We start from the raw sequence: 27,862 nt of genomic DNA on the forward strand, positions 1-27,862 counted from the left end.
GTTTATGATGCCTTTTTTTTAAAAGGCTCAGTAAAAGGTATATTTGTAAAGGAACTTGGATGAAGAATTATCTAGAAACCAAGTTATATGTGGAATTGATTTATGTTTACCTGGGAAAGAAAGGACTTGTGTGTGAAGTGTGACTAGTACTTGGCTTTATCTTCAGATATTTGAAGGGCTGTCTTGTAGAAATGACACTAAGATCGTTCTCTGTATCCCAGAGAGCACAGCCAGAATGAAAGATGAAAGCTATAGTGAAGCTGATTGGGCTCGATATAAAGAAAGATTTTTTTTTTTTGACAGTTAGTGGCATGAATTACCTTAGCTAGCAGTGGCATGAATTTAAGATAGTTTGCTGCTGGCAGATGTATGCTGGATGTGTATCAGCCAGGAAAAAAATTGTCAGTAATGGCAGTATTTATTGAGCACTTAGTGCCAGACACTGTGCTAATTTCTTTTAACAGATGAGAAAGCTGAGGCTCAGGCAGCTTATGAAATTTACCCATTGTCCTATAGCTAGAAATTGGCAGAACTGGTAACTAGTTAGTTCTTTCTGAGTCTAAGCCCATGTTCTCAACTGTCCTCTTATTCTGTCTTCCCATGGCAGTAATTATTGCTTTTAGGAGAGCTTTGTTTAGCTGTCCTCTAAGGTCCCTTCCAAATTGAGGGTAGATGACCACATTTTGTAGTTTTTTGAAAAAGGTTATGTGAAAGATGACAATGAGGAAGAGTCATCTGGTTCTAGTATGTAGCAGAATGAAATGGAGACATACTGGTCTTTGGTAGGAAGATAGGCAGCTATGATCTAACCAATGATTAGTTGAAATGTTGTTTCAAACTTAATGTTGCTATTTACATAGCACCAGGATATATTGTATATAATTTCAACATTGAACAGAGAATAATTTAACAGGTGAAATTAGAGTTAGAATGTGTGTGGGGATCATGGGTGGCTCAGTCGGTTAAGCGTCTGCCTTCAGCTCTGGTCATGATCTCCAGGCCCTGGGATCGAGACCCACATTGGGCTCCCAGCTCAGCGGGAAGTCTGCTTCTCCCTCTCCCTCTGCCTCTCCCCCTGCCTGTGCTCTCTCTAATGAATAAATAAAATAAAAGAATATATGTATGCACATATTACAATCATGAGCATACTTCTTGAAAAACATGCTAAAAGTAAATATGTATTTTTGTTAATATTTGTTGTGTTCATTTTATTTCCTGACAATAGCGGATTATTAGATATTTTTGTAGTATTTTCTTTTAATTATTTTCCATTATGATTGTTTCTAAGTGATAAAGATTGTTTTTAAGTGATAAATACATCAGCGTTGTGTATAATTAGCAAAGATTCACTAAATATTTCTTCTGATAGAGACAGTGAATATATGCTTTATATGTAAAGCACTTAATACCTTACCTGGGACACGAGTAGTATACAGGTGTTAGGTATTGTTATCATTATTATTGTATTACAAATTATTTTCTGTACTTTACTCCCTGTTTGATTATGATTCGTTTATTTTAATACTAAACAGTTAAAGTTAATTGCTTATTATATGCAAGGCATTGTGTCAAATACATATATTATTTTGTTCACATCACAGCCCTGTGAAGCCCTGCACTATTATTCCTGCTATACTAATGAGAAAATGGGAGGCTCAGAAGGATGTCTAAGGTCCCAAAACTCCTGAGCATTAGGCTTTTAAAGATTTGAGCCCTGGCTAACTTTCTCCTATGCTAAAATGCTGTGTTATACTAGCATTCATAAATTTGGTACACTATTAAGTTTACTGACAAGGGATGATATGAAGAAATGATGGGTTTGCTGACTTAGAATGCACTTGTATACACAAAAAAGTTTTGAAAATATGAGTAGTGATGGTATAAGTGGATTGTACATATTTTGTATTTCTTTAAATTCTATAAGACACCAGCAATTTTCAGAAATGCCATTCATTTAATAACATTTTCAGAAAAAGTGTCATATTAAATATAAATAGTAATTATAAGACATAACTAGATTAGAAAACTGTTACTTTGAGATGAACTTTCATAACAGAATGATATTTGAAAGCATTGGTCTCCAAACTTTTTTGATCATTCTTTCTGATAATCATTTTTGATAATGCATTCCTGATATAAATGCAGTTATTTAATTTTAAATTATATACACATACTGTTATGCCTTATGTTGATCCTAAAACATACATAGCAATGGAAAATTAAAAAGGATGCTATTTTTAAAAACAATATTTAACTTTATTAATGGTATTAAAATTCTTTTTAGGCAGAGCAATATGGGTGCTGTGGGGTAAAGAAGTCATAAGGATTCATTTTACACTTTTAACTTGTGTAACTGTAAGGATGGCAGTGCTATTAGTGGAAATAGAGAATTCTTAGAAAAGGGTGAAGAGGGTGGAAAACCAAGAGATGGTTATGGACTTGTAGAATTGTGAGAGGCCTTGAAACCTCCCAAGTGGGGAATTAGATATATGGAGCACAGAGCAGAGTTCTGGGAAGGATGTATAAAATTAAAATTAAGAGGTTGGTTTTTTGTTTGTTTGTTTTTAAGCATATGCTTGCTAATGGATGCTGAGGGTCTAGATGTGAACAGCTAAGGAGAGGATATGAAGTGAAAGTGGGAGAAAGCCTAGGATTAAGCCTTAAGGAACTCCAGCATTTGATAGTCAAAGTGAACCTGAAATGGGGACTGGAAGGTAGCTCCAGAGTGGTAGGACACATACCCAAAAAGTGATGTATCAAGGGTATCAAAGGAAAAGTGTGTGTAAAGAAGGTTAAGGAGTATTTACAAGTGTCGAATGATCAGGAAAGATGGGGCCAGAATAAAATTCATTATCTTTATCTTAACCAAATCTATGAATGAGTATCCTTCAAACAGAATAGATAATAATAGATGAAAATAGATCTGCTATTGAAACAGTTTGCATAGGTATATCTTATTTTTACTTTGTTTTCCATGTTCTACACCATTTTTTCTTATTGGCACCTTCTTAAAAAGTATAATTTGAATTGAACTTAGCACTCTAAATATGGTTCAGTCAATGTAGTATTCTTTGAGATGCTAGGTTGAATTTTTTTTTAAGTAATCTCTACGCCCACTGTGGGGTTCAAACTTAGGATCCTGAGATCAAGGGTCGCATGCTCTACTGAATGAGCCCAGCTGGGATCCCCACTAAATGGGATTTTTGAGATACTACTATTAATGCATTAAAATTTTTCCTAGCCTTCAGTGCATTTTTTATTCATATTGACCTTGCAAGTAACCAACCCCCAACCTTTCAGGAATTTGCTTAGGAATTTATTTGTGGGTCCAGGTTTCCCCATCTTGTAGAAATTCACATGAGGTTTTTTTTAACCTAATTGTGAGGTTTTATTTTGTCTCTGTTACTTCTCCTTAGGACTGGCCAGATCTATCAGACTATTTAGAAAATTTAAAATCTTGATTCTACCATGCAACTAATTAACACTTTAACAAATTTGATTTTTAATATATCTTCTAGTTTATATATCATTGATAAAATTTTAGTAAGACGGGGTCATGGCCATTCCTTGAAGAACAACCTTAGTAGCTTAACTCAGTATTGAGATTAATCCCATAATGTACCTAACCATATTGTCATCCCAAAGGATACCTTGCTCACATGAAGATATTGTGCCTCCTGTGCTTCACTGCATCATTGTTCAAAATGCCCATTGACTATTTGATATGTAGAAGGGTTGGTCTCTCTTTTGAAAGAGGTCTTTTGGAACTCTAAGTAGACTTTTGATGAATTCTTTAATATTGACTAGATGGAAACAGAATGGAACAAGGGGCGCCTGGGTGACTCAGTGGGGTCAGCATCTGAGTTCAGCTCGGGTCATGATCCGCAGGGTCCTGGGATGGAGCCCCGTGTCCAATGTCCAGCTCTATGCTCAGCAGGAAGCTCCTTGCCCCTCTCCCTCTGCCCCTCTTTCTCTGCCCTCCCCCATGCTCTGTCTCAAATAAATAAATAAAATCTTAAAAAAAACCACAATGGAACTGACAAACCTTTTATAAATATTGAAACTTTACTCGCTTTAAAGCCCGAATTAGTGATTAAATACTTTAATTGTTCATTTTTTGACTAACCTGAGAAGCAGAGTTTGGATAGGACATTAACATGACCAAAGTTGTGTTTTACTTGGAAATAATATTTTTTTCTCTAAATCTTTGAGTAAACTGATAATCCAAGGATATCTGCCGTATTTATTCTGTGGTTTCCTAAACACTCAGCATATCTCTGCATACCCCAATTTGAGAACAAATTTATAATTCTAATTTAGGTTCATTTTCTCTGTCTTTCTCACCATTTTCATGGGATTTATAGTATATTATTCAAAGGTTTACTGTATTTTCTTTTTGTGATGATGTGATATTTGTGATTCACTTGATATTGTGTTGGGAATATAGCATCCACTATAACATTGTACCAATTGGAATAAAAATGATATAATTCAGAATATAGGGTAAAGTGGGGATTACCTTTCCTCAGAGATTCACAAACTACATTTATCTGTTAGAAGTGTTATAAGAGGGGCACCTGGAAAAGTGTTATAAGAAACAAGTAATGCTGTTTTAAAGTTAGTCTGTACATGTTCTGAAATTTTTTTTGACATTTTAGAAATGTAGTCTGTTGGTTCATTATTTTGACTCTTTCCACTCATTATTTCAATTTAATTACTATTTCAATTTAATAATTTAATGATAAAGGATTTATAATAACAGTAAGAATTCTAAGAACCTTTGTCTTTTGAGAATACCTTAATAATAATAATATATTGATCATAATAATGGTTTTAACAGCCTCTCCCAGGGAAAGGATGTTAAACCTGTCTATTCCTCGTGTCTCCTTTAAATCTCGTATCTTTAATTTATAGCCATTTATACCTTTTTCTCTCTTCTTCCCTCCCCCCCCTCTCTTTTTTCTTTCTTTCTTTCTCTTTTTTTCTTTTCTTTTCTTTTCCTTTTCTTTCTTTTCTTTCTTTCCTTCCTTCCCTTCCTCCCCTTCTCCTTCCTTCCTTCCTTCCTTCCTTCCTTCCTTTCTTTCTTTTTCTTTCTTTCTTTCTTTCCTTTCTTTCCTTTCTTTCCTTTCTTTCTTTAACTTTGTAGTTGATGTCTGTTTCTCTACCCAAAATTAACTTTTCCCTCTTTGTTTTTCAACTTGATAGCTTCTGGAACTTGTATCAGTGCATAGAGCAGTGATCCAGACAGCTGTATCTTCACAAATAGTCACACTCATTGCCAAATTAGTTTGTAGTGCAAATCTTGAATGAGAACTGCACCTGCTCTCAATGTGGATGAAAAAGGCAAATGTTAGGGAAAGCGTAATTTTGGGATTACTTTAAAACTGATGACAGCTGATCTCAGAATTCTACTGGGGATTCTTCATCTTGGAAGTCATGGAAGTCCTACTATTCAGAGCAAAACAGCCTTCTTGTCTCTTTTGCTAGGTCTTAGGTGTGTTATTTTTAAGAAATAATAGGCTAAAAAATAAAAAAAGAAGAAAGAGAAAGAAAGGGCTCTTAGTGCTGTAGTCCTCCTCCTGAGGTGTTATATTAGAAGTTGTCTTCCAGATATACTGGTGTTTTCCTTAAAGTTATGTTGTACTAAAAATTTGTGAATCTCTATCGTATGTGCATTGTATTTCAGATTAGGTAAACTTGAAGTAGCTAAGAATATGTGTAAGGGTAACTCTGCCATTGTAAATTATTTTCTTATGGAAGTAATGGTCTCAATTTAAGAATTAACACATTCCTTCAGAGTTGAGAGAATATGAAAAATTTTTCTTGCCATAAGTAGAGAGCATTTTTTACTGTAATTTCTTTGGATTATGGGGGTATTGTTTTTTTATTTTGCTGGCTTTATTTATTTTTATTTATTTTATTTTTAAAGATTTTATTTACTTGACAGAGACACAGCGAGAGAGGGAACACAAGCAGGGGGAATGCGAAAGGGGCAGGCTTCCTGTGGAGCAGGGAGCCCAATGCGGGGCTCGATCCCATGACCCTGGGATCACGACCCAAGCAGAAGGCAGATGCTTAACGACTGAGCCACCCAGCCGCCCCAAATTTGCTGGTTTTAAAATATCACTCTTAACATTAAGCACAGGGCTTACATTGAACTAATAGCAATTCAAAACATTCACTTAAAATTTTTACCAGGAAACGTGTATTCAATCTGTATCCTTCAACCATAAGTAATTTTTTTTGTTACTTTTAGTATTTTAGTTTGTCATTTTGGTTTATAATTCAAAAATAATAGCTTCCTTGATACATAATTCACATACCATACAGTTCATCCATTTAAAGTGTATAAATCACTGGTTTTTAGTATATTCATAGATATGTGTAGCCATCACCACAGTCATTTTAGAGCATCTTCTTTACCTCAAAAAGAAATCCTAAATGTCTAGCTTCTATCCTCCTATTCCCTCCCTGACCCCCTTCCCAGGCCTAAACAACCACAAATCTACTTTCTGTCTCTAGAATTTCTCCATTCCCAGACATTTCTTACAAATGGAATCTTATAATATGTGGTCTTCTGTGACTGGCTTCTTTCACTTAGCAAAATGTTTTTAAGGTTTATCCATGTTGTACACTACTACGTTGCTTTTTATGGCTTAGTAATATCTGTTGTATGGATATACCACATTTTGTTTATCCATGCTTTAGTTGATGGACATTTGGGTTGTTTTTACATTTTGGCTATATAAATATCCATATTTGTATACAAGTTTTCGTTTGGACACATGGGTTGTAAATGCTTTGGGGTATATCCCTAAGAATGGAATTGCTGGGTCACATTGTAATTCTGTGTTTAACTAACTGAGGAACGAGAAAACTGTTTTCCACAGTGGCTGCACAATTTTGTATTCCCACAAACAACGTATGAGAGTTCCAGGTTTCTTCACATCCTTGTCAAGACTTGTTATTTTCCAGTTTTTTTAACTGGCCTTTCTAGTGGTTCTTGTGGTTTTGATTTGTGTTTCCCTGATAACTAATGATGCTGAGTATCTTTTCACCTGCTTATTGGCCATTTACATATTTTCCTAGGGTAAATTCAGATCTTCTCAGTTTTTAATTGGTGTGTTTTTAGTAGTGGTTAAGAATTCTTTATATATTCTGGGTGTAGACAGTGGCAGTACCAGATATCTTACCAGATACATGATTTGCAAATATTTTCTCCCATTTTGCATTTTCCCCCTATTTTCTTGTTGTTATCCCTTGAAGCAGTTTTTTTTTGTTGTTTTGCTAAAATCCAAATTATCTATGTTTTCTTTTGTTGCTCATGCTTTTGGTGTCATATTTAAGAATCCTTTGCCACGTCTGAGGATATGAAGATCTCTGTTTTCTTCTAAGAATTTTATAATGTTTAGCTCTTACATTTAGATCACTGATCCATTTTGAGTTAATTTTTGTGTATGATATAGGGTCTAACTTCATGCTATTGCATATGACTAGCCAGTTCTCCCAGTATCATTTATTGAAAAGACTGATCGTTCCTCACTGAATGGTTTTGTCATACTTTTTGAAAACTTGTTTATTAGTTTGAATAGTATTTTAGTGGAGTCTTTAGTATTTTCTATATAGACGATCTCTGAATAGAAATAGTTTTACTTTTTCCTTTTCAATCTGAATGCCTATTATTTCTTTTTCTTGCCTAGTTGCCCTGGTTTGAACCTTCAATGCAGTATTCAGTAGAATTTATAAGTATAGACCTTCTTGTCTCATTTCTGTTCTTAGTGGTAAGGGTCCACTGTTTCACCATTAAGTATGATGTTAACTAAGGGTTTTTCATAAATGCCCTTTATCAAGTGGTGGAAGTACCTGTCTAGTCCTAGTTTGTTGAGTGGTTTTATCATGAAAGGCTGTTAGACTTTGTCAAATGTTTTTTCTGCATCTGTTGAGCTGATCATGTGGTTTTTGTTTTTTATTTTGTTGATATAATGTAATACATCAATTGATTTTCTTATGTTGAATCAACCTTATATTCCTGACATAAATCTCACTTTGTCATGGTGTGTAATTCCTTTTATATATTGCTGGATATGGTTTACTAGTATTTTATTGAGGATTTTTGTGTCTCTATTCCTAAGAGATATTGGTCTGTTTTCTCATGATGTATTTGTCTGGCTTTGGGGTCAAAGTAAGACCTGGGAATGTTCTCTCTTGTTTTCTGGAAGAGTTTGTGAAGAATTGGCATTAAATCTTTTGAATGAACTCAACCATGTAGTCATCTGGACCTACACTTTTCTTTGTGGGTAGTTTTGATTACTAATTCAATATATCATTTGTTATAGGTCTATTCAGATTGTCTGCTATTTGGTAGTTTGTGTCTTTCTAGGAATTTATTTCATCTAATCTACCACTGCCTGGGCTTATTATTGTTATTTGCTTGTTTATTTGCTTAGCGATTAGCTGGATTATTTTAGTACAGACAGTTCCTCTCACCCATACCCCACAGTGTTTAGCTTCTGGTATTGTTTCTCAAGGAGGCACACTTTTGGGTATATCCAGTCACCCTGGGATGAAAGTAGTTTTGGCAGGACCCTCTGCTTTTCTTTCCCTGACCACACCCAGGTATTAAATTTACCAATTACCAGATAATTGCTCTATTGTTTGTAGAAATGTCCTGGTGCATAAATTGCTCCATAAATGAATCCAATAAATTTGGGGCCCCTTTGAAGGAATAATGCCAGAGGGCAGTGTTGATATTTATTCTCACCCAAGAAGACTCCTCCCATTTGTCACTCCTTAGTTCTCTTTTGTACCCCAGTAGTTGAATTTGTGAATCTGTAGTTATAGTTAACCACAATATGTGCTGTTTTTGAGATGGCCCTATGGCTTCAACTTCCTGCCAAGCTGCAAATGAGGACATACCTTTGGAAGAAATTGGGACCTTTTTATTTTATAGCCTAAAATCTTTGATGCAAACTCTGGAGCTAGGAGTGGGGACAATGGAAAACTTGTCTCTGAGTAACACCTCTGCTTTAGGAGCTGAGTACTTGATGGAAGGGGGGTAGGCAGTAGCCTAAATTCTTGGCTTGCCTCTCCTGGTGTGGAATTAGTGCCTTATGAGCCAGGGTGAGAGTGATTGGGTTCTGTGATGTTTAGCCCAAAAGTCAAGGTGTTCCAGGACTAGGGGCTGTGGCCTTAATATGTAGATAATGTCCACAAAATAAACAGCAAAAATAAAATATTTATTAAATATTAACATTTCATATATACTTATAAATTCCTACCTTAATTATGATTTTATTTGTGTGGAATCTCAGAGAACAGTTAGAATTTGGCTAATATAAAATCTTCACATGTAAAATTAGATATAACATTTCTGGAGAGGAAAAAAATATATCCTCGAACCACATCTGAAGAAATCTAAAGGCTTTCTGGAGCGGTTATTTCATACAGTGATGTGATCGAAAGTCTTTGTAAATCACTAGTTCTCTGACTCTGGAATCCGTTAATCTTTCACAATTACTCTGCATAAGATACACAGAGAAACTTTTATAAAAAGTTAAATAAAGCATGTGTGGAACTGTGTTTTAGATTTCAGATTTATTAATCATTAAAATAAAATAAATTTAATAAAAATAATAAAATTAATTATTAAGCATTAGAAACTTGCATGTCATGAATCATAAAACATTTTAATGGTTCTTTACCTCTACAATGATAGCTGTTATGTGTAGTAAGTTATAAGAAGAATGGTACTCTGGACTCTATATTTGTGAAAACCAGAACAGTGTATTAAAAAGCAAATTAATTTTGGAATTTCCTTAGGTTATACCAAGAAAAGCCAAGTGTAAGAATTTGTTATTCTGTGATTTAGTTTTATATATAAATCACAATTATTTTGAAAAGTTGAATCATGTGCTTTTAGTAATTGCAAATTGACTTTGTGAAGCCGAAAGATATGTAACAATATGAAGAGTTATTTTTCTTTCCTAAGTTACTATTTTTTTAAAAATATTTTTTGGGTACTTCTTTCTGTATTAGTTTAGCTTCATACCTCTGTTGAACAGGTTTAATAAGTTGAAGATGGTGAATTTGAGGTAACAATTCTTTGATCCTTTTTCTTTTAAGCTATTTGAACTGCTGGGACCTGATGGACTTGAACTTATTGAGAAGCTCCTTCAGAACAGAATTACAATTGTGGACAGATTTCTTAATTCTTCAAATGATCATAAGTTGCAGGCTCTTCAAGGTAAGAAAGTATTCAGTGGTAATTCTAATTTAATGGAAAGATTCATTGGTTAGCAAATCTTTTTAATATAATTATGACTTTAATATCCTTTGGCTTATTATATAATTTAGTGATACCACTTTTTAAAGTAGATTTTAGATATGGCAGATTATGAAACAAATATCAATGCCTTAAATAGGGTATTACGGTAGAGATTTTCTTTATGTTTAGGTAGGGCATTTTTTTCTTGCTGGAGATCTGAATAGACAATTTTTTTTAAAGTAAATACGTATAGTATTTACTGTGAGCCAAGTAGTGTCATAATTTCTTCCCAACTTTTTTATTTTGAAAACTTTCAAACCTGTAGTAAGTGTATAAGGATAATACAGTGAATACTTGTATATCCTTTATGTGGATTGCTAGTCATTAACATTTTGCTTTCTTTTTCTCTCTTATTCTTTCTCTCATTATTATTCTCTTTACATATGCACTCACACACATATACATAAACAAATACCAACTGTTAAAATTTTTGCTGAACAGTTGCCTGACTGAGGCTTAGATGAATTAGAAAAGTAATTTTCCCATCTTGATGCTTCACCTAGTTCCTTCCTTGTTCTGTGTTGGATCTTGGAGTTTGATAAAATAACTTGCACTGTGCTCCTTCAGAGTATGGACCAAATCTCAGTCTTCATTGTCTTCCTAGCTTAGCAGCAGTGCCTGGAACTAGTAGGTCTTCAGTACCATAAATGTGTTTTGATTTGGGTTGCTCAGCAACACTCCAGGCAGTTCCTTTAGGGCTGCAGTGAGCCAAGATACTACTACTTGGAAAGATTTAATTAAACAGAGAAGGTAATCCTGTTGGAAGAAGAATTTTCCTTAATACTGGGTTGAACAAACGACATGTTTAAATTGGACCTTGTAAACGTTGAGATTTTGTCTTCCCTTTTTTTTTTTTTAAACTTTATTTCCATGAAAAGCTGGATCATGCTCTTTATTTGCCTTGGTCATCTTATAAATATATCCTGAGCTAATGTTAATAAGTTTTATTTCGTGTATAAGTAAATAGTAACATATATTCAATTTAACACAATAAAGTCTGATACATAGGGAAAAGTTAGATCTAATATGTAAAAAATATATTTTATTATTATGTTAACAGTAAGTGCTAATTAGTATTGATAATTATATTTATTGAAATTATATAAACAAATAATTTCAAAATTATGAAACTGAATTTTTAAGTTCCTAATGTTGTATCTAAGAATTTATAACACTAAACTATGTAATCTGTATAAAGAAAATACCTGGTGACTTTTCTTAAGCCACTGTGTTAATTTCACTTAGATATTATATTTTTTAAAAACCTCTCCTTAAAACGTACAATTGAATGTGACGGTTTTTTTTAAAAACAAATGAATTAGAGCATTGTGCTGTCTTATATTTTGGCAAAGGGAAAAATGATTTTCATAAAGGTTAAATTTATAAAACATGATGTTTCTTAAATTTGCTTTGTAGACAATTGCAAAAAAATTTTAGGAGAAAATGCTAAACCTAATTATGGTTGTCAAGTTACTATTCAGTCTGAACAAGAAAAGCAATTAATGAAACAGTATCGCCGTGAAGAAAAAAGAATTGCTAGACGAGAAAGAAAGGCTGGAGAAGATGGAGAAGTTGCAGAAGGACTTATGTGCTTTGATCCTAAGGAATTGCGGATACAAAGGTAATAAAAACCAGAAGCTGAAAAATGCTTCTGTTGTAATTGCTACCATTATGTATCATTATTTTTTAGTTAAACAGTTTAGATGATTCTTACTTCTAGTCATGTTTTCTTATAAGAACAGAATTTTGTTGTATGAAAACCTAATATGCTGGGATAAGAAAGCAATGATCTTAATTAGAATACTCTTGGTTGCATCTATGTAGGTGAGAGATTTGGATTACAGAGATAAGCTATTTTTAGGTGATGTGCACACACCAGTAGTTTAAAATTTGTGAAGCCTACACAGATTTATCTTGAGACTTTTGTTTTTTTCCCTAGCTCAATAAAAATACTTTTCTTCATGTTATTTAGAATTAGGAAGGAGGAAAAAGAAATGAAGACATTATGATACCTGTTCTTTTAAATACTGAATCCTGTTCTTAAAAAGGAATTTATACCTTGTTATGTATCTTTGGATTGTGACAAACAAAATTATAAATAAGGAACATTAAATTAATCAGATGATATCTAAAAATAGTACCTAAAAAATGTGTTAACTCCTATGTAGTCATACAGAAAATTTCAGGATTGCTAATATCTTTCTTTGTATAATTCAGTTTCTTCTACTTTATAATGGAAGGCTAACTGAAATAGTTATAATAGTGACTGTTTTAATATATGCTTTCTTTTGCAAGATAAAAATTTAAGATTTATCCTGTTATTTTTGTATTTACAGAGAGCAGGCCCTTCTGAATGCTAGAAGTGTTCCAATTCTGAGCAGGCAAAGAGATATGGATGTTGAAAAAATACGTTATCCCCATGTTTATGATTCCCAGGCTGAAGCCAGGAGAACATCAGCATTCATTGCTGGTGCAAAGGTATGTCACTGGTGTATGACCACTTTGGGATGATATGTCTATTCTGAGGAAATAACACATAGATTTTTCCTGTTTCTTTTTTTTTAAAGATTTTATTTATTTATTTGAAAGAGAGAGAATGAGAGAGAGAGCACAAGAGGGGGGAGGGTCAGAGGGAGAAGCAGACTCCCTGCTAAGCAGGGAGCCCGATGTGGGACTCGATCCCGGGACTCCAGGATCATGACCTGAGCCGAAGGCAGTCGCTTAACCAACTGAGCCACCCAGGTGCCCAGATTTTTCCTGTTTCTTTTGTGACTCTTGTACTAGTTGATATACTATACTAACTTTTATTTAAAAATACTGGGGAAAATGAGATAATGCTGTATACGTAAAGTTCTTGATGCATAGGGGTATTCAAAACATATTTGTTCTTTTCCCTTTTGTTATTTATGGAACTTGTATTTTTGAGTTTTAGCGGTTGCCTTACTTTTTGGTCTTTACACTGTACATTGCACATTTTTCCTAGCCACCCAAGTACATTTGTCTTCAGGAGACCATCTAATAAATATATACTTAAAATTCATCAGCATAGTAGGTGTTTTATATGAGAGATCTGATATATGAATAATTTGTGTGTATGTGGCTTTTTTTGTTTTTGTTTTGTTTAGACTTGTTTTTCTTTAAATTAGCTATATTTATTTACCAGTGCTACATCTAAAGCCAGTAGTGTTCTTTGTCTCTCTAATTAAAGAATCTTTACCAGAACAACTGCTTTTTAATTAATTTTTATTTTTTATGTTTATAGATGATTTTACCAGAAGGAATCCAAAGAGAGAATAACAAGATGTATGAAGAAGTAAAGATTCCCTATAGTGAACCAATGCCAGTTGGCTTTGAGGAAAAACCAGTTTATATCCAAGACTTAGATGAGGTGAGGTGATCATTTTATTTATTTATTTATTTATTTATTTACTTACTTACTTACTTACTTACTTACTTATTTTAAAGATTTATTTATTTTTAGAGAAAGAGCAAGAGAGAGCATGCACACGAGGGGGTTGGGGGGCAGAGGGAAAGAACTTCAAGCAGACACCCTGCTGAGCATGGAGCCTGAGGTGGGGCTCAATTTCGGGACCCTGAGATCGTGACCTGAGCTGAAATCAAGAGTCAGATGCTTAACCGATTGAGCCACCCGTGTGCCCCAAGATGATCATTTTAAAAAGTTGATATTTTTGGTGCTTGGTATGTTTTATGAATAGATTTGTACTAGAAAAAAATATATATATATATAATAAAGATTTTATTTATTTATTTGAGAAAGACAGAGTGAGAGAGCATAGGCAGGGAGGCAGGCAGAGGAAGAGGGAGAAGCCAGCTCCCCACTGAGCAGGGAGCCCCATGCAGGACTCAGGACCCTGGGATCATGACCTGAGCTGAAGGCAGACGCTTAACCGACTGAGCCACTCACTCAGGTGCCCTTAGAAAAATTATTTTTAGAGGTCAGTAGTTGGCTGATATAGTAGAGAGGATATATGCAGTTGTTTACTAAAGACGTACAGTAGAGGAGTTTAACTTTTTTTTTTTAAGATTTTATTTGTTTATTTGAGTGAGAGAGAGAAAAGCAGGAGTAGGGGAGGAGCAGAGGGAGAGGGGACAAGCAGACTCCATGCTAAGCATGGAGCTGGACTAGGGGCTTCATACGACAACCCTGCGATCATGACCTGAGCCAAAACCAAGAGTTGGACACTCAATGGACTAAGCCACTCAGGTACCCCAGGGGAGTTTAAGTTTTAAAAACTTATTCCTTCACACATTAAACATATCTTTGTATATATATACTTATATAATTTCATGTTTGTTTTGGTTCTTTCAGCTAATATTTGGTTTAACCTAATGGCTTAAAATGTTTTAAAGGATTCATGTATTGAGTTTTAGTAATAATGTAGTTTTAGGAAGGGATTATTTATAATTTTGACTAATGTTTAAATTGTGTCGATTTGAGAAAGTTTAATTTATAAAGCTGTGTAGAAATATAATCTTTCCCTTCAATAAATTTACCAAGTAGTGCCAATGCAGAATATACTGGAGATTCCGTATGCTCAGTGTTGTTAAAACAGTACTGTGGTAAACTTCTATGGCCCCTTGAAAGAGTATACAGAAACATAAATTATATCCAATGTACTCTAGTGGTTTTAGAGAACATCAGGATATTGAGGAGAGTGCTAGTCTGATTTGAGTATTTAAAGTTATTTGCATGACTTCTAGTAATAGGGCATTGTTAACTAAAAGGTAATACAGACTAATCATTAACTTTGAAATCAGTTTTCCTTGGGATCTGATTTATTGGATTGTCTGTAAATTGAAGTAAAAACTATTCAGATGATCTTTTAAAATGTATTTGGAAACATCTTAATTAGGGTACATATTTGTCAGAATTTAGTTTTGCATATAATTTGCTTAGTCAAATCCTTGAAATGTAATTGAGGTCAAATTGAAGTTTTTGGTGATCTACATTGGAGGGAGAGTCAGAATTCATGGTTTTGGAGTGCATGGGGGTGGAGGGGGACGTAGGAAAAGAATTGGTATATTGAAGCAAACTTCTTAAATCTATAATCAGAGCAAACATGGGGGATGTAGGAAGGCATATCATCTTATCCCTTTTTATAAGAGAGGACAGTTAACCACCCCCATAGTTTTACTTTTTATCAACTCCTAAATACTGCACCAAATGCATCCATACATACCTAAAATATGCCCTTTATTTGAAGAAATATGGCAAAGATGTAAGATACCTCTAGAATATTCATGTAGACAGTAAGAGTGATAGAGTATTTCATAAAGACAGTGTTGATAATGAGTAAGAACCTCTGATCAGTATTTCATCAGCCTTAGACTTAGACTTAACACAGTTTCAATCAAACATACATCACTTAATGGTTGTCAAACAGTTTCAGTCAAATCAGTTGATGATGGAGGCTTAAAGTATATAATCCAGCACGTTATTTTGGCACTTGTCCGCAAACTAGGTTGTTTATTTTCTATGTACCACATGATCTAGTCATCTGGGTATTAAACTCACAGAGAAGTCAGAGAGATACATAAGCATGTACTAAATTGAAAACAAAATTCTTAAAGTATACATATTACTTGAAATTAACCTTTTCTTCATGATCTCATGGTTCTGGGATGGAGTCCTGCATCGGGGCTCCCTGCTCAGCAGGAGTCTCCGTCTCCTTCTCCCTCTGTCCCTCCCCTCTGCTTATTCTCCCTCTCTCTCTCTGTCTCTCTCTCAAATAAATAAATCTTTAAAAAAAAGTTAACCTTTTCTGTCACCAAAATGAAGTTCCTTTATATATAAATATATTATATATATTTTTATATATATATCATATGTAATCATTTAGAAATATCAAATAATGGAGGCAAGCAAAAAGAGCAGCATAAAGCAGCATAAATAACCACAGCTGACCAAAATGAACTCCATTCTACACATATGTGTACACGTGTATTTTGTTTTATAAAATGGCATTATATCGCACATTATTTTTTGTGTATTTGTATAAATATCTACATCTTTCCATATCAACAGTCATATCTGTAGCATCATTTCTAACACCATATGGTATTCCATTTTATACCTTTATTACTTTTGAACCAGTTTCTTATTATTAAGGTTTTAAGTTGTTTTCTATAGTAAGTTTATATATTAGACTAAAATTGTAATTTTATATTAGTGGGTTTCATCCTGTGCATCAGAATTATCTGTAGATCTTTTTCAAAATCCAAGTGCCTTCTCCCCTATTAATCTCTTGAGATATGGGCCCAGATACTTATATTTTAAAGATGATTTTTGAAGCACTGTGATTCTCCCTCTCACACTCCCCCTGCTTGTGTTCCCTCTCTCGCTGTCTCTCTTGCTGTCTCTCTCTCTCTCTCTCTCTCTCTCTCTCTCTCTCTCTCTCTCTGTTAAATAAATAAATAAATCTTAAAAAAAAAAAAAGTACTTCACTCAGATGATCTCATTTAACCTTGTTACTTCCCTAAAGGTTGTATTTCCAAATACTGTCACATTGGGAGTTAGGGCTTTAATTTATGAACTTTGGGGGAACATAATTCCATCCATAATATAGATAAAGCTGCTCTAGACGTTGGTCTACAGGGTTTTGTGTGAACATAAGTCTTCATTTCTTTGGAATAAATGCCTGACTATGCAATTATTAGGTCATATTGTAGCTGCATGTTTAGTTTTTTTAAAAAACTACCACTCTTTGGGCGCCTGGGTGGCTCAGTTGGTTGGGCGACTGCCTTCGGCTCAGGTCATGATCCTGGAGTCCCGGGATCGAGTCCCACATCGGGCTCCCTGCCCAGCGGGAAGTCTGCTTCTCCCTCTGACCCTCTTCCTTCTCGTGCTCTCTATCTCTCATTCTCTCTCTCTCAAATAAATAAATAAAATCTTTAAAAAAAAAAAAAAACTACCACTCTTTTTCTGGAGTAACATTTTATATTCCCACCAGCAATCCAGTATGACTCAGTTTCTCCACATACTTGCCAGCATTTAGTGTTATCACTATTTTTTCTTTTATTTTAGCCATTTTAATTTATATTTTTACATTTTATTTGTATTTATATTTTTATTTTAACCATTCTGACTGAACATAGAGATTTCCGATTGTGGTTTTAATTTGTGCTTCTATAAGCAGTAATAATATTGGAGAATAATACATTCAAATGCAGTACATCATTATAAGTACATAATTAAACCATTTGATGTCCTGTCACTTTAGATAATGATCCCACCAGATTTCATTAGCAGGAAAAAATACAGGTGTTAACAGAATGTTTGTTTAGTGGATGCTTTTGTTCGCTTAGATCTTTTTTATACAAGTAGGATCTTTATGTATCATGAAAAGTACTCCTGAAGATGGTATCTTTCTCTTTTCACTGAGTTCATAATTGCATGCCATTCCTAACAGTCCTATGGAACCATAGAAAAAATCTTCTCCTGACTGAATGTCACATCAGATAATTTTGTGCTGGTTGCAATGCAAAGTTGAAGGTTGACTGTAGAGCTGCTAGAGTAGTTCAGGAGAGAAATGCTAAGCACCTAAATTAAGAAAGTGGCAGGCTATCTGAAAAATGGGATAATCGAGAATAATTTAGGTACTAGTGTATATAAGATCTAATAACATTAAATGGGAGGGGATGAAGCAGAGAGAAGACTCTAGAATGACATCTAAGTTTTCATTTGAATCTAGAATGATCTAAGTTTTTGTTTGAATCTAGAATGATGTCCAGGTCATCATGGGTGAGTGATAGTATCATTTACCAAGGTGAGGAATAGAAGAAAAGGAAAGGTTTGTACATGTTAAATCTAGGAGGCAGAAAACCATGTTGATTAAGAACAGGGCCTCTGAATCCAGGCTGGCCTAGTTTGACTTGAATCCCCAACTTTCTAGCTATGAGACTTTGGGCAGGTTACTGTCTTCTGTGGGATCCAGTGTTTCATTTGTAAAATTGGAATAATAGTACCTTCCTCACAGTTTAATTGTGAGGATTAAATTTATTAATATATATAAAAAACTTTGAATACTGTTAGGTACTTAATACATTTTAGCTAAAATGTTAGCTTAAAAATGAAAGATGTAATGATGAAAACACTGAGGTCAGAGTGTGGATAAAACAAAAAGACTTATTGTTACTTTGGAAATTATATTTAGTAAATAAATTACTTCTCTGTTCATGTATGCTATTCGGCTATTCTTTCATTCCAAATACATGTGGGAGTAGTATTGGATACCATCCTACCAGATTAAGAAGAACTAAACTTATAGTCACTCTATTAAGACATCTAGAGTAGTTTCTAATTATTTGATAGAAACTAAAGAAACCAGTCATTATAATTATTGACATCTGTGGTTATTCAAGAGAGACATTTTGAAAAAGTAAAATAGAATAAATATAAAAGTACTCCTTTTCCTGTTTTACTTTGTTTTCTGAACCCGAGGTGGGGATCCTAAAGCCAAAGAGTTTATTGACACAGTTTGATTTGATCAAATATAAGGACAAGAAAACTAAAGAAGCATCCAGAAAAACACTTCAGAGTGTGGGTCTTTGTCACGAGACCAGTTTGAAATGGGTGAAATGTTGCTAAAACCTGGACATGCCCCCAAATAAAAAGCCTTTTCTGAAGTGTCCCACCAGGCTGGTTATTACACTGTCAAGCATATTATCATTTCCATCAGAACCATGGCCTTGAATCACTCACTGCCTTTTTAAGAGGTGGTATCAAGAAATAATAACAAAATATAAAGTTGAAAGTTGCAAAGTGAGTTTACAATCTAGTTTACACTGATAGGGATCTTAGTAAAGATTTCATAAATTTCATGGGGAAAGAAATGATGTAGCACAAATTAAATTTTTAACCATTTTATCAAATTCTTTTTCCCTTGACAAATGCCTAGCTTCACCTGGAGATTGGAGCCATGAGAATCCTAATTCTGATATATTTGTTTGCTAGATTCTTAGCACATAATACCATCAAGACAAACAAACAAACATGCAGGTGTAGACTACTTCTATATCCTTATAATCCCTACAATACATTGTTATTCTTTTTGCTTTAACAGACTTTTTAAGATATTATGATATCTATGGGCGCCTGGGTGGCGCAGTCGGTTAAGCATGGAATGTTGGTTTCAGCCCAGGTTGTGATCCGAGGGTTGTGAGATCAGGCACCATGTTGGGCTCTGCACTCAGCACGGAGTCTACTTGAGGGTCTCTCTCCCTCTGCCCCTCCTGCTCATGTGCACTCTTTCTCTCTCTCTCAAATAAATAAATCTTTAAAAAAAGATATTAAGATAGCTAATAATAACAAATTTTTTATACTTGTGTACCTATCAGGTTACCCTTTATGCCTTTGTGTAGACCCAGATTTCCGTCTGGTATTTGTTTCTTATAGTGCAGGTTTGTTGATGAATTCTTTCAGCTTTGTATGTCTGAAAAAAGGTCTTCATTTTGTCTCTGTTCTTGACAGATATTTCATTCGATATAGAATTCCAGGCTGACAGTTGTTTTTTTTTTTGCCAGTCCTTATAGGTGTAGCTGTATTATATTGCTTTCATTGTTTCTAATAATATGCTTTTATTATGCTTTTATTCTTAATCTTCCTCTCTATGTAATATGCTTTTTTTCTGGTTGGTTTTTAAGATTTCTCTTTGTCATTTGTTTTAGGCAGTTTGATTATGACATGACTTTATATTAGCTTTCTGTCATTGTATAAGAAATTACCAAAAATTTAGTGACTTAAAACATCCATTTATTATCTCGGAGTTCTGGAAAGTCTGATTTGGGTGGGCTTGACTGGGGTTCTCTGTTCACTGTTTCATAACAGTGAAACCATTGTTTTGGCCAGGCTGATCTCTTATCTGGAAACTCTGGGGAAGCATTTCCTTAACAAGCTTATTCAGATTGTTGGCCAAATCCACATCCTTAGAGTTGTAGAACTGAGGTTCCTGATTCTTTGCTGTCTATTGTTCTTAGCTCCTAAACACTACCCACATTCCTTGGTGTATGGCCCACTCCATCTTCACAGCCAACAAGGGAGTATCAAATTTCCTGTGTGCTCTAAATCTCTGGCCTCTTCTGATGGTGAAAAAACTCTCGGACTTTAAAAGATTCATGTGATTAGGTCAGATTCACCCAGATAATCCTCCTTTCTAAAGGTCAGCTGTTGCATACAGCATAATGGAATCACAGAAGTAACATACATCATATTCATGGATCTGAGGTCATTTGTGTTATTTCTTGATTTATTTTAGTTGATCAGATCAGTTTATATTCTTATAATTTTTCTTCCTGCTTTTTAGCATGCACAGTCATATTTTATGAAAATCAGACATTGTGATTGTATCTTTTTGGGTACCGGATATTTTGGTATTCTTATAAACATCTTTGAGTTTTTTCCTGGAATATAGTTAAGTTACTTTGGGTCAGTTTGACCTTTTCAGGTCTTCCTAAAATTTCTTAGGTGGGCCAGGTCAGCATTTAAAGGCTAGTTTTGCCTCACTCCTGAGACAGCTCTTCTGAGGAGAGTACTCTGCGTAATACCCAGTAAAATAAGAGGTTTTTCACTATGGTTGGTAAAAACAGGAGCTGTTCCAAACCCTTTAGGGCGAGGTTTGAGTTTATTTCCCCTAATCCATTTAAGTGGTTCTTTCTCCTACCTTGGGCACTCTTCTCATATGCTTGTGCTAGTCAGTACTCACCAGAGACTTAAAGGAGACTCTTCGGAAATCTCTGGAGCTATCAACTCTCTGCTTCTGATTATTGTTATTATTTTTTTTTTACAATAAAAATATCTCTCCCAAATGGAGAAACTCCGCTCTAAGGGAATGAAGTAGGACATGAAGCTGATGCAGTTGAGAATTATTATTCCATCAAAACTCACAAAATCCCTGTTTTACCAGAATCTTCAGTGTTTATTTATGGATTTTATTTTTCTTTTTAAACCAAAAGCAGCAGATAACTCTGGAAATTGGGAATTATAACAAGTTAAGAGGTGTGTTTTCCCTCTTCTCTCTGAGGGAAGCCGGTAGTTTATTGCGTTCCCAAATAAGTCATTATCAAAGAAAGGAAATAATCCTATTTTCAGAATTATAAATTATTAGAAAACTGAGATCTGTACTCTGAAGTAAGGTCTTAAGTAAAATGAGAAAAGAAAAAGAAGTTGATTCCACCCTGTCTTTTCCCATTCTTTACCTACAATATGGTTTTCACTGGGCAGCCCTCCTGCCCCCATCCTTCCTAAAAAAAGTTTGGCAATATCTGGAAACACTTTTGGTTGTCACACCTAGGAGGGTGCTACTGTCATCTAGTAAATAGAAGCCAACATGCTGCTAAACATTCCACAGTGCACGTGACAGCCTCTCAGAACAAAGAGTTACCAAAATATCAGTAATGCCAAGATTGAGAAACCACAGTAGAACGGAGCCATCTAAGAACTTTATACCCTCCGGAGTTAGATACCTGAAAACTTGGTCTCTTTTTTTTCTTTTCTAAGCATTGAATGAAATCTAAAAATACTACAAAATAAGGTTGTTAAAACTTCTAATTTCTAATCACTCCCTTCCCAAGCTTCTTTGATATTGTTGTCACATATTTTAGTCTATCTTGTTTTAAATTTTATGTCAGACTTATTATTACTATTATTATTGTTTTACAGTCAGTAATTATTCGGTTTTACCTATAAATATTGCTCACTGTTTTTAATTCCATCATTGTGTTCATGTTCTGTGACTTTTCCTTGCTTGAATCTTCTTGAGTGAGAGAGAATCTAGTACTGACAAAAACCTCTTAATTTCTGTTAATCTAAAATGCCTTTATTTTACCTTGTTCTTGAAAGATATTTTTGCTGGTAATAGAATTCTAAGTTCATAGTTATTTTCTCTTAGCACACTAAAAATATTACTCTATCACATCCTATCTTAAAACATTAAAGGTGTCATTATAACATCATCTGCTTTTCATTTTTGCTTTTGAGAAGTCTGCAATCAATCTCATTGTGTTTTTTTTTTTTTTTTTTTGAGGTAAGCCTTCTCTCTGGTTGCTTGTAAGAGCTTCCCTTTGCCGTTGGGATTTCCAGTTTTATCATGTTTCTAAATAAAGCTTTTTTTGTAACTTCTTGTTCATTTTCTTATTCTATAATTTGTTTAACATTGGCGGCCAAAAGAAGGAAGGAAAAGGGATTTTACGTTTTTCATGTACCTATAACTTGACATTGTTAAAAATGAAAAAAGAAATAGGTGTGTTTCCCCTGTCATCAGTGAGCTTGCAACATAGCTGGGGACATAAAAAAAAAAAAAAAAAGACACCTGTACTGAGTATTTACAAACAATATACCATACAATGCACTAAGTACAAAATCAGTAGTGCAGATTTAATCCATCATATATAAGGCAGAGGGATTACCAGCAGGCTGTGGCTGCTAATGACAATTTCTTGGAGAGCATGAGGCTTGAGTTGTTTCTTGACTGCTGTGTTCAGGGGGAGCTGATCTTTATCTGAACAGTGACAATGAATTTAACAATATGTTTTTGTAGTACAGCTGGTGTGGGATGTACAGAGAAAGGGATATTTCTTGATTTTGGTGATGAAAACGTTGTGTGGACCTGTTATAAAATAGTAGAGATTATGTCTTGTCCATACTACTTTTTCTATAGAAACTTTAAAATGGTATTTCTGTTTTAAAAATTTGGTCACTGTCAGGTCACTATTTTATGATTAGAGTATAATGTGAAGTATTACTACGGAAAACTGTAAGGAAAAATCTTAAAAATTTCTCAGTTTACTTTCCAAAAGTAATTAGGGATTTTGAAGTATTCTGTCTGCTCTGTGTGAAAAGCATGCTTTTGATGGACTATATTATCTTCTGTTTTGGAGGTCAATAAAGGTTCAATGTGTAAAATGTGATGTATTAGATAGCTTTCTTATAAAGTTATAAATAAGATATTTTTATTTATTTGTGACTCCCAGCAGTTATTTAAATTATATGATTAAAAAGTAATGTTTACTTGTTATGAAAGTGCTCTGTAGTTCAAATATATGAAACAGCTAGGTCTCATTTGAAGGGAAATTCTATCTATATTTTTCCTTTTTTGTCTGTATGCTCTGAACTTCTTCAGGATTGTAGCATCACAAAGTCTACTGGGAACGTTTGCAAACTGCTAACTAGGAAAAGGGCATCAGCTGCTTGAAAAAAAAACCTTGCTAAACTAGAGAGAGTTATAACTAACATCTGCGCCTCTAGCTAGGAGTAATCTAACAAAAGAATTTTCTTTACAGCATACACTTTCTCGATTTTATGGCAAGAAATTAGAAGAGAGATTAAAAGCCTAAAACATATTGTGCTGTCCCAGAATGGTAATTTTAGAACTCAAATGAATTCTAAAGTCTGAAAAGTAGATGAATTTAATTTGTAATGTGAAAATTTCAAATTGCTTTAGAAATAGACTTAGTCTGTATCTTCCAATATATCTATGTATTGTGGTTACACAGACCTATTATAATAAACAAACATATTTATATTATTGTGTTGCTATTTATAGATTTTCATTATTTTTCTCTGGAAATATGCATGGATTGGTTATCAGTCATCAATAATCATTTCTTGAGCTCCTGATTGATGCAAGGCATTGTGCTAGGAGGTATTATGGGCACAAAGCAGTTTAGAATTATGATCCGGCCTTCAAATGAAATTTTTCCAGTTAGGCAAGTAGAACTGAGGTTAAATTCCACCCTTCACCTTGGCAGATTTGTGATGTGGATCAGATTATGTAGCACCTCTAAATTTCAGTTATCTCATCAGACTATTTTGAAGGTTATATGAGTCAACACACAGAAAATGTGTAGCAGTGTCTGTGATACATTTTAGATGATCAGTAAATTCCCAGCCTGTGTAATAGTTATATAAACTGTTCTCACATTGATAGCTGAGTTTTGCTGTTTAATCTGGAAAGGGTACACTTTGAATCTTTCTATTAAGAGATATTGATACGTAGAATTATTTTGGTATAAATAACTTTTCAAAATTCCTCAAAGATGAATGTTGAAGTAGTGTAGAAGACAGTTTTAAATTAATAAAAATAAAGCAAATTGACTTATATTTCTTTACTTAATACTCTGCATTTTATTAGGTACCTTATGTTGCATTTTTCTAAACTTAATTCCCTCCTGTAAAACCTGCAAGCAAGTTTAGAGAGGACAAGTTTAAATTTCATCCAATAGTGCAATATCAGTGACTAAACATAGGCTACCTTGCTTTTTACATTATTCTTTTTAAAAATGATTTATTTATTTTAGAGAGAGTGTGTGTGTGTGTGCGCGCGCACGCGCGCACTCGTGCACTAAAGTGTGGGGAGGGGTAGAGGGAGGGGGGAAGGGAAAAGACTCCCTGCTGAACGGGGAACCCCATGATGCGGGCTCCATCTCAGGATCCCAAGATGATGACCTGAGCCGAAACCAAGAGTCAGACACTTAACTGACTGAGCCACTGAGGTGCCCTCTTTTTACATTCCTAATAAGCTATTACGTTGTTGATAAAGAGTTATATGAAAATAATAATTATGTAAGTTGGGGTAATTTATATCACGGGAAACCATTGGATAAAGAAATCTCAATGTATTCTTAAGCAATCTACATAGTAATCATGTTTTATTATGTAAGTGTTACGATTTCTTCCTTGAAATGTTTTGCTTATCCTTTCAAATCTCTGCATACTATTCAAGAAGTTCAAGCAAAACATTTTTCTTTTAGGGACCCCCTTACTAAATGTATGCCTTCACCTTGATACATGTTTCAAACAAAAGTTTTTCTGAGTAAAACATACTTTGTTTTTTCCAGAGTAGGTTGTGTTAAATTATTAAAGAACAGATGACTAAGAAAACTTAGTCACTGTGTGGAGGTGGGTAGGGAAAGTTAAGGTAACAGTTTTCAGTCTTGCTTGTGCTTGATAATCACTTGGGGTGCTATTAAGAAATGTACAAATTACCATTTCCATCCTAGACAGTGGAATGAAAACCTCAAGGGTTGAGTTCTGGAAATGTCATTTTTAAAAGCATGCATACTCCCTACCCCAAGTATGAGGAGCCTCTTCTCCAAGCACTGGCCTCCTCAGCACACCCTCAACTGAGCTCCTCTCCAGCAGTCTTCGACCAGATCCTTTCCCTACTCTGTTGAGTGGTGTGTTCAGTATATTTGGAACCCTTCTATGTGAGCTTCAGATCTTACATGGGGAAACAAGTAGTAAATTTCAGCTTAAGGACATAATTTATAAGTCTACTTTACTGCTTGTTTCCCCAATAAAAATTCTCAGATCTTCTCGTTTTATAGAAATGAGTTAATGATACTACATTGTGTATTTAAAATGGTAGAAATTTTAAAAGGTACCAATTTAAATAGGTATTTTAAAATTGCTGATCTTCAGGAAGTCAATACCAAGTATGTTCTTAAGCATTGAAATACAGACACACACGCACGTGTGTTAAACTAAGCACTCTTAAGTCATTAACACTTTTGTTATATGATATGTGATAGTTATTATTATTTATATTAAATGAATTCTTGACTTGCAATCAAACTAAGTTATCCCAGTATTGTGAGATTAAATGCAAGTGGAAGCAATCTCTTATCACTCAGAACAATTCATCTGAGGATTCTGTTTATGATGAAATTTTCTTGTTTAAGAAGATGCAAGTTTAAAGTGGCATCCTTGCTTTATTTAATTAATTTTGGAAAGTTTAAAGTCATATATACTGTAAGAAAATTTAAATTAAGAAATTACCCATAATTTAATATCTATAACATTTTGTGAGCCTAATCGTGTAAGTGCCAAAATATTTATACTTTCTGAAGATTCCAAGTAAGGTAGTGGAAGGAACTTAAAGGTTAAACTCAGAGCTGAAACCAGTTATTACCATAAATATCAGCCAAGAATCTGAAAATGACATTTTCTTTGTAGGATTCAACAGAATTTGACAGAGACTGTTGTGCTTCTATTTTATTGCCATGATTAGAAGTGCAGCTGTTTTTTAAAAGGCAGGTCCCACAGTTTGGACCAAAATGACTGTTTGCAATACCAAATAAATAATGGTGTCTTGTATTTTTAATCAATAACACTTATATTGACATCCTGGAGGGATACTTAGGTACATGTCAGTATGAGTTCATCTCCCTTGTGAAAATAATATATTAACTAAATAGAAAATACCAGATTCTTATCCTTCAATTTTACTTCTGCTTTAAGCCTCAGAAGTTTGTGTACTTAATTCTAATACTGGTTTTGTGAAATCAGCCCTGTCTTATTATGGTAATGAGTTCTAATGACAGGCAAATCAAACCCATAACTGAGGTCTCTTACTGTCCTCTTGTGCACTGTGACTGTGACACAGTGTCACAGTGCACTGTGACAGCATTTTGGTGTCACTTCAGAGTGACATCTGACATGCTAAATTATTAAGAGTGTGCAGTGGAGCTTGTTATGTGCAGCCAGGGTTTTCTTTGTCTTAAAATTCCATCTTGAGAACTTTTTCTTCAGTTTTTCTTAGTATTCAAGTCTTAGCTCCAACTTAGGAATAAGGAAGCTAACGTCCCCTTCCAAGAAGAGGTTCGTACACCTCTCTGACTCCCATTATAACTTAAGTTCTCATTAAATTCGGTATTGCTATTGTTTGTTATTCTATCCTTTGTTTTTTTCTTTGTCTCTTCAAGGACATTAATAGCTGCTTCTTTATCATTTTGTCATCGTGTAGTGGAGTATATTTAGAAGACTTATCTATTTAGTTGGGTTTATTTTCTATTTTTTTCTATTTTTTATTGTTATGTTAATCACCATATATTACATCATTAGTTTTTGATGTAGTGTTCCATGATTCATTGTCTGTTCATAACACCCAGTGCTCCATGCAGAATGTGCCCTCTTTAGTACCCATCACCAGGCTAACCCATCCCCCTACCCTCCTCCCCTCTAGAACCCTCAGTTTGTTTTTCAGAGTCCATCATCTCTCATTATGCTTCTTAGATGGAGTATTTTCAGTATGAAAAAATTTTGAGGAATTGATACAAAGGGCATATTAAGTATTTCCAGTTACTATTTTAATGATGTAAATGCATTGTTAAATAATATAGAATGATTATGAATTATGCATTATGATTTCTAATGGCTTTTTGTCATATGTAATAACTTACCTGATTTTCACAAAATCTTACAATCTCACTTCCTTCAAAGATCTAATAGATTATTCTCCTGAGGCCTTTTGTTGTTAAGATTTAATTTCCTCTACCCAGATTGTCTGGTTCAAAATGAATTATAATGAAACATTAAAATGCACGACTCTTCAGTAAAGAGAAACTGGCCATAGACTGTCTTTCTTATCTCTTAATTAGCAGAATTCAGTAATTGTTCAGTGCACTTTCAGGTGGGAGTACAAATTGGAAATTTGGTGTTTGGTAAAGATGTTGGACTCTTTATATGAGATAATGAAAAAGGGTTAGTCAGTTAATTTGTATTAACATAACATTACATATTTC

General features: G+C 34.2%; 1 protein-coding gene across 1 annotated transcript in view; it reads left to right on the plus strand.

The window, feature by feature from the left end:
- The window catches only part of ASCC3 (activating signal cointegrator 1 complex subunit 3), a 338,572-nt gene that overhangs the window by 53,385 nt on the left and 257,325 nt on the right, over nucleotides 1-27,862 (plus strand). Inside the window, exons 5-8 of the mRNA XM_028104151.2 lie at nucleotides 10,123-10,243; nucleotides 11,741-11,945; nucleotides 12,661-12,802; nucleotides 13,587-13,712. Of these exons, the coding sequence (XP_027959952.1) occupies nucleotides 10,123-10,243; nucleotides 11,741-11,945; nucleotides 12,661-12,802; nucleotides 13,587-13,712 (594 nt within the window). The remainder of the gene's footprint in view (nucleotides 1-10,122; nucleotides 10,244-11,740; nucleotides 11,946-12,660; nucleotides 12,803-13,586; nucleotides 13,713-27,862) is intronic.

Source organism: Eumetopias jubatus, unplaced genomic scaffold, assembly GCF_037043125.1.
Source record: "Eumetopias jubatus isolate StellerSeaLion01/CBP00866 unplaced genomic scaffold, mEumJub1_p1.0 scaffold_6, whole genome shotgun sequence".
NCBI lineage: Eukaryota > Metazoa > Chordata > Mammalia > Carnivora > Otariidae > Eumetopias > Eumetopias jubatus.